At 36.2% G+C, this 12,965-nt stretch overlaps 1 protein-coding gene across 2 annotated transcripts in view; it reads right to left on the reverse strand.

Annotated features, from left to right (window-relative positions):
- Positions 1-12,965, reverse strand: part of NALCN (sodium leak channel, non-selective) — a 502,757-nt gene that overhangs the window by 121,416 nt on the left and 368,376 nt on the right. For both annotated transcript variants that reach the window (XM_036757854.1, XM_036757853.1), the window contains 2 exons: positions 3,038-3,174; positions 934-1,075 (listed from right to left, as the gene is read on the reverse strand). In XM_036757854.1, the coding sequence (XP_036613749.1) occupies positions 934-1,075; positions 3,038-3,174 (279 nt within the window). The remainder of the gene's footprint in view (positions 1-933; positions 1,076-3,037; positions 3,175-12,965) is intronic.

A 12,965-nucleotide genomic window follows, 5' to 3' on the forward strand; every position in this document is an offset into this window, starting at 1 on the left:
AATGTGATTTTCCTGAACCATGGATCTGACCATGTCACCTTCAGTCAGTAAACTCCAGTGGTTCCCTATTGCCTTCAGGATCAAAGATACAGCCCTTTTTTTGGCATTTAAAGCTCCTCAAAACCTGGCCTCTTCCTACCTTTCCAGCCTTAGTACACTTTACGGCGTTCCATGAACCCTAAGATCCATTCCTACTGGCTTACTTGTTCCCTTTCTGTGGCTTTATCCTGGCTGTCTTCTGTCTGGAATGCTCTCCCTCTTCATTTCAGTCTCTTAGAATTCCTGGATTTAGTTAAAATTCAGCTTAAATGTCTTCAGAAGAAATGGCTTCAGAAGCCTCTGCCACTGTTGCTAGTGTATTCCCCTTTAAGATGACTACATCTATTCTGTACATATTTTATATAGACTTACATGTTCTCAACCCCTATTACGACGTAAGCTCTTTGAGGACAGAGGTTATTTTTACCTTTTTCCCCCTTTGTCCAGTGGTTAGCAGAGGGCTTAGAACATCATAAGTGCTTAACAAATGCCTGCTGGTTAATTGAAAAAAAAAAGCTCTATACCTCTGTAGCCCTTGATTGATTTTTCCTTTCCTCTGCCTCCCAGGAACACTCTTAAATTCTGTTTTCAATTGTAAGGAAATGAGTATAGCAAAGGGAATATCCTTAAATTTAAAAAGTAATTCTCTGGCCCTGATATTCTTCTAATCTGCTCTCACTAGTCGTAAACAGAAGCACAGAAAAGCACATATTGAACTCAAATTGTGGTGTGTTTTTTTTTTATACCACCTAAATTATCCTGCTATGTCGTATGGTTCCTGATGAGTCCGAGCAATTGGATCCTGGGGGCAAAAAGTGTTACAGCATGTATTTTCTTAAAGCAGAACAAATGGACTTAAAAACAAATTTGGTTATTTGAGACAGTGCTACTTACTTTTTGGTCGATGTATTTGTTGTCCTCTATCGCTGATCTCTTGGAATGATCACAGGATGAAGACGAAGCTGAAGGAAGTCTTCGTAACAGGCAGCTTGTGTCTTGTTGCTGACGGTCAATGAATTGTTTCATAAAGCTTTCCCTTTGTAAACAAACCAAAGAGATGTCAAACTCTTAATGAAAAGAAGGAATGAATGCCCATTTTCTGGACTGACATGTCCGTTAAAGACATGTTCAGACAAAGCAGGGGAGAAAAAAGGGGACCCAAATAGATTGCAAAGAAAGAAGAAGCCTAGATTCTGAAAGACTTACTCTTTGGCCAGTGTTATCTTAAATATCTCAGACATTCTTTTTCTTTTGCAATAATATTTGCAGTGGATGGTATTTCAAAAAAAAAATCTGTTCTGGTAATAGTTACAGATTCGCAGAATCTGAGAGTTAGGAGAGATCTTGGGGTCATCTGTCAAACCTCCCACCTGATACAGGAATTCCTTTTATAGATGTTGCCTCATTAAAAGAATACAATGATGCAGTCCTTGCAGAACACACCACACTTGAATTTATAAGGGTGAATTAGTAACTAAGGGGAATTTAAATATATCTTCAAGATACTTTTTACTCAGAAACATGAAAAAACTGTCATCTTTAAATTACAGAAAGTATAAGCAGTGAGGATGTGTAATTTATGTATATATTATAGGTAAACGATATCCATGAAAAATGAAAAGTCACCTTACTTATTAATTCCCACTTAGAGAAGTATGTATCAAACTTCATCTATACAAATAGCCACCAAAGTATCTAATTTATTTTCATCATAATGATCTTATTCTTCACATTTTCATTTGGGTAGCATGTTTATTATGAATATAAATAGACTTTTATATGAATTTTAAATGTCATGGAATCAAAACTTGTCAAATATAGTGAGGAGTTAAAAATAAATCATCACCCCCCTCCCATCTTCTTTAACTCAGAGGATCACAGAATGAGAGCTAGAAGGAATCTAAGCAGCTATCTAACTCAACCCCATTATTTTGCAGATAAGGAGAAAAGGACCAAGCAAGGTTATATAGCTTACCAAGGTCACATAGATGGTAAGCCTCAGAGGCAAGATATGAACCCAGGTCCTCTGACTGGAAAGCCAGTCTTCTTTCCACTGTACCATATCCAATGATTGTATCTTGATTCTCTTTTAAATATGTGACTTCACTTTACAGTTGTTTTTCGCCCCCAGCCACAGATGTTAGGAGGTCTTTGATTAAACAATGATTAGGAGTTGACGGTGGTTGTGACAAGTCTGATACACATTTTTTTTGACACCAAAAGTAGTTTTTAGTAGTTTGGTAGTCAAAAAACCAAGTGACTGTCTCAGGAGAAAAGCCAATTATTGTCTGGTGTGTAGCAAGGAGCACCCTCATCCAGGCCCAAGGAATAGAAATCCATCAGCTACTTTGTGTACCAATTTTGTTTATGAGGGTCTTTCTAGACCAATAGCAAATTTTCATTTCAAAAAATAAGTAACAATAGCTAATTCTTCTATTGAACTTTGTGGTTTAAAAATTGATTTACACATATTATCTCATTTAATCTTATTTTAAAGGTGAGAAAAATGAAGCTGAGAGGTTAAGTTAGGTTAGGCTCACATAATTAGTAAGCCTTTAAGGTAGGATTTGAATTGATTTCTTTTTGACTCCACGCCAAGCACTCTGTGTACTACTCCAGACTACCTTTCTGAGGGGGAAAAGCAATTTGAAGAAATGCTTAATATGTTTCAAAAATGCTTTTCCCTTTAATTTTGAATATATGTGTACTTTTTCATATATATATGTGTGTGTGTGTGTGTGTGTGTGTGTGTGTGTGTGTGTGTGTGAAAATACAGGAAAATTTAGGAATTCAAACATCCAGGAATATGTTTATATGTATACATACAATTATGTACTAAAATGCATTTATATACATATACAATTTTGTACTATATTACGTAGTATAGAATTGTATATTTACATATAAATATATTCCTGAATTTGAGATAAAGAACTTAAAACCAGATCTGAAATGAACTTCAGGCCATGAATCTAAGAAATACAAATAAAGAAAGTACCTGATTTTAGGAACTGTAAAATCTGAAGGAAGCTTTGAGATTTTCACCATTTGTGGTCGATTGGGAAATTTTTCGAAGATACGCAGGCGCAAAGGGAGCTTTTCCTTGGTGTCTGCATTTGCTTCACTTTGCTTCAACTAAAAAAGGAATGAAGGGCTATCAGTAACTGTAGGTTAGTGATTTATAATCAATAGAGGAGTAAGAGCAATCACACAACGAAACATAAGATGGCAGCAAAGACCTACCAAGCACTGCCATAACAAGTGCTGTGTGCACCGAGTCACTGAAATTCTGTAAAGTACAAAACTAGAAAAAAGACATGTAAGAGTCTATAAGAAGAGAGAAATTGTTAGTGTTTTTATTTTCAGATGTAACTTCCTGAGAATACCATATATACAATTCTGCTTTACTCTTTTGTTTACTTACCATTTTTAAAAAGTGATATTGTTTACTTTTGTATCAACTACATTTCCAAATATATGTATATGTATATAATATATATACATTTTATATATGTGTGTGTATGTATGTATATCTTTCTACTCCTCTATTATTTAAGCCTTTTTTTATTAGAACTTTGCTTTCATTGGTGTAAGAAGCTCCTGATGAAGAACTCACATTATTGATGCAGATTAACAATAATAATGATAACTACCATTTATACAGTTTTATAGGTTTGCAAAGCACTTTACAAATGTCATCTAATTTTTACAATCACAACAACCCTGGGAGGTAGGCTTTACTACTATCTTCATTTTACAGATGAGGATCCCAAAGCTTTCTGGATACCTTTAATTCCAGTCCCTTTCCCCTCTTGATTATTTCCAATTTATTCTGTATGTGGTTTTTTTGAACATAGTTATTTGCATGTTGTCTCCCTCACTAGATTGTGAGCTCCTTGAGAACAGGGACCATCTTTTGCCTTTCTTTATATTCATATTGCTTAGCATACTACCTGACACATAGTAGGCATTTAAAAAATGTTTATTGACTGATTTAGTGACTTGTCCAGGGTCACAGAGCTAAGAAATATCTGAGACAATATTTGAACTCAGGTCTTCCTACTAGGTCCAGAGCTCTATCTACTGCGCCACCTATCTGCCTCTAGCCTACCCACTGTGAAGTTAATAGTATTGGAGATTTGTGGGAAGGAAGTAGGACTGAGAAGTTCAGTGACTTTTTCCAGGTCACACTGCCAGTGTGTGTTTCAGGGTCAGGACTTGAACCTGGGTCTCCCTAAATTGTACGCCATCTTCCTGTCCACTAATTCATGCTTCCTCTTATTTTTTAACATATCACTAAATTGAAATATTTATATTTTTGTTAAAAGTAAACAAAGAAATCCAGGAAATTCATAGTTGTCAGAATTGGGCAGCTAAAGAAGTCTGGGGGGGTATAAAATCAGACGAAGTAGTAATGCTTAAGAAAACAGAGAGCTTTTTAAAAGTTTGTACTACATGATTATGTACTAATCTGAATATATATGTGTATATATATATATGTGTATATATATATGTGTATATATGTATATATATATACATATACACCCACACACATATGTGTATATAAATATATATGAATATTTTACATATCCATATCACTTTCTAAGATACTCCTAAATTGCCTGAAAGTTACTAACTTGTATTGGTAGAGTTTTCTCATCCTAAAGTTGCCTATATCAATGAAATTACAAATCCAGTCTTTAATCTAAACCTTAGTGGGGTTTACTCAATCCATCTATATTATCACCACATACAGTCAATAATATAATACTTGATATTTCTATAGCTTTATGGTTTGTAAAGTGCTTTTCATCAGAGGTATCAAATATATAGGTTGCAACACTCCTGAGTAGGGACAGAAGCAGATTAAAATATAATTGGGAGGGGGCAGCTAGGTGGTGCAGTGAGTAGAACACTGGACCTGGAATTAGGAGGACCTGAGTTCAAATCCAGCCTCAGACACCTGACACACTTGCTAGCTGTGTGACCTTGGGCAAGTCACTTAACCCAATGCCCTGCCTTCCCCCCTCCAAAAAAAAGTGTAAAGTAAAATTGGGAAATAGTTAACTAAATAAAAACACAATAGAACATAGATAATTATAATGTGTGATTTTCTAAATTGTTATGAAGCTGGCAGGGATCCCTATGCATGGTTAAAGGGTTCCATTTCTATTTGAGTTTGACACCACTGCTTTACTCAATGACCTCATCTGATCTTTATGAGACTTAAGGTAAGTGTTATTGGTATTAGCAAATGGTATAGGTATTATCATCCCTATTTTACAGAGGAGGAATTAGGGCTGAATGTGATCAAGTGACTTGTTTGTGGTCACTCAGCTATAGTGCCCAAGGTGGGGTGTGAGACCAGGTCTTCCTGTCTCTTTCCTTTTTTAAAGAGTTCAGCACCTGGCTCACAGTCTTCCTTGTTCTCTTTAATGCTCTCTCATTTGGGAACTTTAATAGACGTTTATGGTCCCTCAAATATCTCCTAAAGTTATCACCAAGCTCGCCTTTTAATGTTCAGCTTCATTTTCCCCACACCAGAGTTCTATCCACAGAGAAGTCTGAGAAGCCTGGCAGTATAAAATGCTGAGGCAAAGAAAAGCTCCACTCCGATCTCCTATGGGAGACAGAAGCATCTGTAGAAAGCACTCTTCCCCAGCTTTGCCTCTTTGGAAGTCTCCACTTGACACACTTCCTTGGGCAGAATGTGTGAGTGCTCCCCAAAGAATTCCAATCTCTATGGGCCAGGCATGGGCAGTGGACCTAGCCTACTGGCAGCAACTGTAAAAAGAAGCCTCTTCACTCCCCCAGAGAAACTAGTGTTCAAGACCTTGAAGTGACTATCTGAATTCTTTCCCCTCATCTCACTTCTACCACCACTGACCCAATGATTCATGCCTTCTCTCACTCCCTGGGAATATCTTCCTCCCCAAACCACACAAGAGAAGGGGTTAACGGAGTAACATCAGAATGGAGGTGGCCTTTTCCCACACTTTTCCCATCCTGGTACCATTCCCCTGTCCTTTCTCTCAGTACTACCTTCTCTTTTAATGTCTGAGGGAACATGGGGTAGTAGAGGAATTTGAGACACAAGAATAGTGGTTTCTAAATTGCCAGCAAGGAGGGTGGAGTGATTTCCTGTCCCCCATGTCAGTACATGGGAAGAAGCCCTGCCTGCTGGCCTATCCCACTCTAATTATTACTCTGAGTGGAAGGAAGAAAAGAGCCCTTCCCTCATTTTCTGAGGATCCTTTTAGTCTTCAATGAATTAAAGGTAAGAGGGCATATCTGAAATTTTGCCTTGAGGGAGAAAGGAGGGGAAAGCAGAATTTGAATGATTTTTTTCAAATGACAATAGATGGGAACTTTTCATGGCCCCTCCCATGTAAATATCTGACTCATATAACTCCCATAATTCACCACCCCAGAAAATGAACTTAATTTTTGTTTTACCTGATGTAAATAATTTACACAAGTATTTGTTCAATGGTTATGTTTAAGTCTTATATACTATCTATAATGGCACCCTTTAGGGTAAGACTAGATGTCATTTATATGATACTTTAACTTCTACACAGTTCTTTTTTATACAACAATCCTGTGAGGTAGGCCATACAAATGTTATCACGCACATTTTTTAGATGAAACTTAGGTTCAGCGAGTCTAAGTTATTTATCTAAGCTCATCCAACTACCATGTAATAAAGCCAAAACTTGAATCCAGGTCTTTCAACTTATTGTACCTCTTGGGTAAGAGGCATATCTGTTTACTTTACTTTATGTTTAACACCGAAACCATTATCATATGAAGTAAGGCTATTACTTACTAATGTTCTGACAAGGAAAGTGATGATGACAGTGAAATGGTACCCCAAAAGGCCATAAAATATAACATTCTATCATACCATTTGGTACTGTTACACTTAAAAAAACCTGACAGTAGAGAGGCTAAGCAAAATGTGAAAAACATCAAGAGATTAAATTATAGAAATTATCCTCCTATGCAAATATTAGAGAAAAAACAACAGCCAGGAGTGGTGAGAGTATACAAGTAGAAAGTAAAAAAAAAAAAAGAAAACAGAGGCAAATACATAAAACCAGACTAGAGGGGAAAAAGACTATAAGAAGGCTAAGACTGAAAGGTAGAGAAATTATAGGAAAAGTTGAAGTGGAAAAGAAAGGTGTATAGCAGAGAAATGAAAATAATGCCAACAGATAGTGTAGACTTGAAATGGGCAACTAACCCTCTAAAGCATTGGCATGGTAGAAGCATAGGAGGAAAGGAGCAAAAATACAAGAAAAAATTTTTTGTACAAAATATACATTAGACCTTTTTTGTAGCAGCAAAGAATTGGAAACTGAGGAGTTTCATAAATATATGTATATATATATATATGTGTGTGTGTGTGTGTGTGTGTGTGTATATATATATATGTATGTATGTATGTATGTATGTATACACAAAAGATAGCTTCAGAGAGACCTGGGAAGAGTTGTATGAATTGATACAGAGTTAAGTGAGCAGAACCAGGAGAACAACTTACACTATAATATCAGTGTTGTAAAAACAAACAATTCTGATTGACTTAAGAACTCTGGTTGATGTGAGGATCAACTCTGATTCTAGGAGACTGATTATGTAAAATGCTGCTTACCTCACGACTCAGTGATGGACTAAATATACAGGATGAGACAGACATTTTTGTGGGAATTTGTTTTCCTTGACTATGCTTATATGTCCCAAGGGTTTTATATTTCTTTTTCCCCCCTCTTTTATGTGGGGAGGTAGAAAAGAAAAAAAATCCTTTAGAACTGAAAAAATTAAAGCTAAAAATGCTACTACTTAGAAACATTTCAGAACAGTAGGACAGTAAATTCTCTGCTAGTAAGCACACTTGAAGAATGGTATGGTCTAATTACTGAAAATATACTAGTTAAGGGTTGCAATGCACACAGATTACTGATGTTTAAAGAATCAGATTCTAGGAAAATACACTGAAACTAAAACAATGAATATAATTGCTATCTGATGATTAAAAACACACTTTGGATGTGTTTAAGTGCTAGTTAAAACAAATTTCCAGTTCACAGAATAGCAGCTAAACAAGATTTTACTTCTGAAGAACAAAGTCATATCCACATTTCTAGATGGGCAGATTTCTTCTGCATGATAATTCTCATAAGGATTCCCTTTGACCTTAAATGACTAGAAATATATCCCAGGTGTATAATAGGATTGTTCTGTAGGTGGTTGATTTACTAGGAAAGAATGCAGAATCTAGAAACTAGAAGAGACTTGGAACTGCACTAATCAAGAAAATAAGTTTCTTTGACTGAGATACAGCTCTCCTTAGGTGAAAAAAATCAGCATTTCAGTTATCCTGCCCTGGACTGATGCAGGATTCAATTCAATTAGGGCTTACTTTGTGCTAGAAAATAAGCTAGACGTTAGACATACAAAATGATAAATGGTTATATTAAATATTAATAATGAAAATGGCAGAAATGTGTGGGCCAGACTTGCTGTGGTGCAGCTAATACAATTCAACAAACATTCAATAAACATGAATTAAGAGTTTGGGGGGTAGTGTGTAGTTCAATTTGGGCTGGAACATAGGAGGCACGAAAGGGATTTATGTGAAATAAAAGCAAGAATGGTAAATTGGAGCCAGATTATGGAGGGCCTGGAATTCCAGATTCAAGAAGGTGCACTTAGTTTGGGAGACCACAGAGATATTGAAGAAAATTAATCTGGCAGAAGTGTGTAAGGATAGATGGAAGAGAAGATGGGGTGAGGGATCAGTTAGGAGGCTACTGCAACAGTCTGTGTGAAAGGTAATTTGGAAAGTGGCATTGGGAATGGAAAAGAAGGGATGATAAGTGAAAACAGAATTGAAAAACCAAGGTGATGATTTAGGTGTAGGGAGTGAGTAGTGTAGAGAGAGAGTCAAAGATGTCTGAGGTCTGCAGTTTATGTGACAAATGCTGTCATTAATAGACTATCAGAAGAAGGGAACTTTTGAGAGACATTAATTTCAATTTGAGCATGTAGATTTTGAATTATTGGTGGAATATGCAGGTGGAGCTCTCCATAAGATATTTGGAGCTTTGGAAAGGATGGGTCTGGAGATCAAAGATTTGGCAGGCACAATATTAGAAACAATACAATTCAATCCAAGATACATTAAGTTTCTATTTTGTAGAAGGCACTCTACTAGTACCTTAGATGGAAATGACACAATGCTTTCAGCACCCTATGGTTTACAATCTAGTAGGGATAGGAGACAGATAAATGAATAATTCTAAAGTTTGAATGAAGTAAGTACATAGGAAGTGTCAAAGAGAGAGGTATCAGAGATTTCAAGTAGGGGAGATCACCTCTATCTGCAGGTAGGAAATACTCAAAGAAGTTGGCACTTGGATTGAATCTTGAAGGGAGAGAGGGGTTTTTAACAACTGGGGTCATGGGAAGCACAAATGCATGGAGGTACGAAAGGAAAGGATAAGGACAAGGAATGAGAATAATCCTGTATGGACGAGTCTGGAGGGAAAGAGATCAAAGTCCTAGATAGAAATGTTAGCTTCCTTTGGATAGGAGAAGGGCTTCTTTCCTCAGAGTAAAGAGGGAAGGAGAAAAGAATAAGAATAGGTATTAAAAAAGAGAGATTTCAGGCTGGTGGGAAATTGAAGGGGTTTAAGTGAGGTAGATTTAATATTATCAGTAAAATCAATAAAATAAAAGGTAAGCTCATCTTCCTTGGGTGAACTGAGATCATGGGGGCTTGAGAAGAGTGTAAAAAGGTTTGGAAATAGCTGCTTTAGGGAAAGCAATAAATAGTTATAAAAGACTTGTGCAACAGATAAATTTAGATGACTCTCCTAAGGGTAAGAGATGGACGGTCCATATGCTTGAATACTAAGGAATTATCAAAATATTTAGAAGGACTCTAGCACATTGGGTGGAGCCCCTTGTGAACGATCTCTAGCAAAGCATGGGGTCCATCTTAGGCCAAGGAACCTTAAATTGGGGTCCACATAATCAGTATTTCAATATCTTTTGTAGTTATTACTTTATTTCATGCATCTAAAAATATTTTCTAGTATTCATACGCTTTACCAGACTGCCAAAGGTGTGCACGATACAAAAAAGGTTAAGAAAACCTGTTTTAGAGGATGAGAGGGTATGTGTGGCTGGTGTAGCATGGTGTCACTGGAAGAAGTTGTACCTACATCCATGAGATCACAGATCCATTGAGCTATTGAAACATATCCCCCATGTAAAAATTTGACTACTCTCCTAACATGTTGGCTAATACTGCTTTCTTTTTTTGTCTTGCATATTGTAATATCAAAAAAATGTCATTTGAATCCCACGTAAAGCAACTTTTTCCCACAATGATGGGAATAGTCAGTAATATGTGTTATCTCAATAGTATTTAAGGGAAAAATAAAGCAAATTTGCCTCCAATTTCTATATTCCTAGTCTACCTACCCATATTCAGACCATCGCACAAAAATATTAGAACAATGAATGAACTAATGTCTATTGCATAATGATGTTTAATGACAATATCATTCCAGGATACTCTTGGCCCCCTAAAAAGGTATTTACCAACTCTTCAACCGCAACAACAAAGATGGCAAATAATCCCACCATTCCTCATCCTCCATCACGCTTTTCCAATGCCAAACTCAAGAAATGGTTATCATTTAAACTTTAACACCATTGAAAACTCTGCATGGATTTATCATCTTTGTAATCTTTGACATAAACAAATTAATATCACAGTCTCCTGGCTCTATAAAAGCAAGTAATGGGGAATATACACCAACTGTAGTTGAAAGAGAGGGGTCATTGAGGGGCTGAAACATAATTCACAGGAGCCAAGGATTTTATTTTTTTCATATTCAAAAAAGAAAATGAAATGTAAAATGTAGCACAAAAAAGGGAGTTTATAATGGCTTCAATTGAACAAGAAACCTGAATACTGCAGCTAGAAAAGAGAGAGCTTTGTAACAAACATATAGTAAAGAAGCAAAGCACAGCTGCTTCCCTCCCCCCTAAAAAAGTAAAGGAACCTTAAAAAAAAAGCTTGTGCTTAAAAAAAATCAGTCATCTAAACTTAGTGCAATTCTATGGCTCAGCATCTGTCACACTGAGATATCATTACATACTGGGCAGCTGAAAGCATTCTGCCTGACTCTGGCCTCTTGAGAGATCTCGGCTGTAATTGCTCTACATGACACACACCTTATTCTGCCTCATCACTTAAATCTTCCTCATTTCAGCCTGTGCTTTCTTCATTTAAATATATATAAACATTATTCAGTTTCATTTCCCTTCCAAATATGGCACCTAACAACATAATCAAAGGATTCAGTTGAATGAAATTAAGCAATGCTCTGGTTAGAATTATTTGTGTATACTTTTTTCAAGAAAGTGATTTTAAAAATCAGATGTTATTTTGTTGTTGTTTGGTCATTTTTCAGTAGTGTATGACTCTTCATGACCTCATTTGAGACTTTTTTCTTGGAAAAGATACTGTAATGGCTTGCCATTTCCTTCTCCAGCATATTTTACAGATGAGGAAACTGAGACAAACAGGGTTAAGTGTCTTGCCCAGGGTCACACAACTTCTAAGTATCTGAGGCCAGATTTGAACTCACGAAGATGTCTCACTGATTCCAAGCCCAGTGTTCTCTCTACTAAACTACCTAGATGCCCCTCCTATTTTTCAAGAAAAAAAATTTTTTTTTAAATCAGATGTTATAGCATTTTTTATTTGTAAATTAAGTTTAAGGTTCCTCTGTTGTTGTGTTGACATTTGTTAGTGTAACTGGTGGGTAGAGGGAAATCCTTAGGCTCTGACATACCACCGTTTTGCATTCATCCAGTATAAAAGAGATACCTTTTCTCTAAATCTTCATTAGGAATAAAACAAAAAAGGAAGGTCCTCCTGACCCCAGTAGTTCTGCTGTTTTTCCAAGCCCGAGTATGATGCGACAGGTCAAAAGTCTTTTTCAAAGTCCAGAAAATTATCCATCCCAAATGAGTCATTTCTATAGCTATTTTGCATAAAGAATTTTACAACTCAAATCACATGGGTTATGGGTAAACACAGAGATATTTAGTGACATCTGGAGCAACTATTAAACATGTGGGCTTCACTAATGCCATATGGATTTCTGCAAAATCTTGCTACACATATATGAAGACTTTTCTATTTGACCCTGTGAAATCAAAGAGGCAGCTTGATAAGGAAGAAGGCGTTTGTCTCATTTTCTGCACTGGATGTGAAAGAATCAGCACTATAATATAACATATGGGATTATAACATCATCTAGACTCAATAGTTTCTTTTTCATTTAGAAAAAAATCTCAGTTGGCCTTCTTTTGCTTGTTTACTTGTGATAGATTATTTTTTAATAATTGGCTCTAAAGATGACTCTAATACATTTCAAGCTTAGGTTTCATTGAGTACAACTTATCTCGCTGGGAAGATAAGTCAAAACGTCAATTTAAAAAAAAGTGCTAATTTTCTTGGTCAGTCCACAAGGGAATAAATACCACCTTTATATAACAGCTGACACCCAAGAAACTCAAGGTTCAGGACCTTAGCCAATTAAGTGTTCCCACTGTGCCTCATAAAAGTCTCTGCAGAGATCATACCTGTTCCTTTATTTATTCTGCCACTGCAGTGATTCAGATAAGAAGAAGAGTTATTTTCTTGAACAATATTTGGTACTGGTAGGTAAAATAACATATCCACATTTACTACGTAAAGAGAGGCAAAATTAGAAAATAGAATTAATGTGGACTTAAGCCCATTTAAGACATTTCATCCCACTTGCATACCTATACAATCTCTCTGTGTCCTACCTTGGAAGCTTACTGTTCTACTTTTATTGTCACTGAAGAGTTCA

This window comes from Trichosurus vulpecula, chromosome 4 (assembly GCF_011100635.1).
Source record: "Trichosurus vulpecula isolate mTriVul1 chromosome 4, mTriVul1.pri, whole genome shotgun sequence".
NCBI classification, from domain to species: Eukaryota; Metazoa; Chordata; class Mammalia; order Diprotodontia; family Phalangeridae; genus Trichosurus; species Trichosurus vulpecula.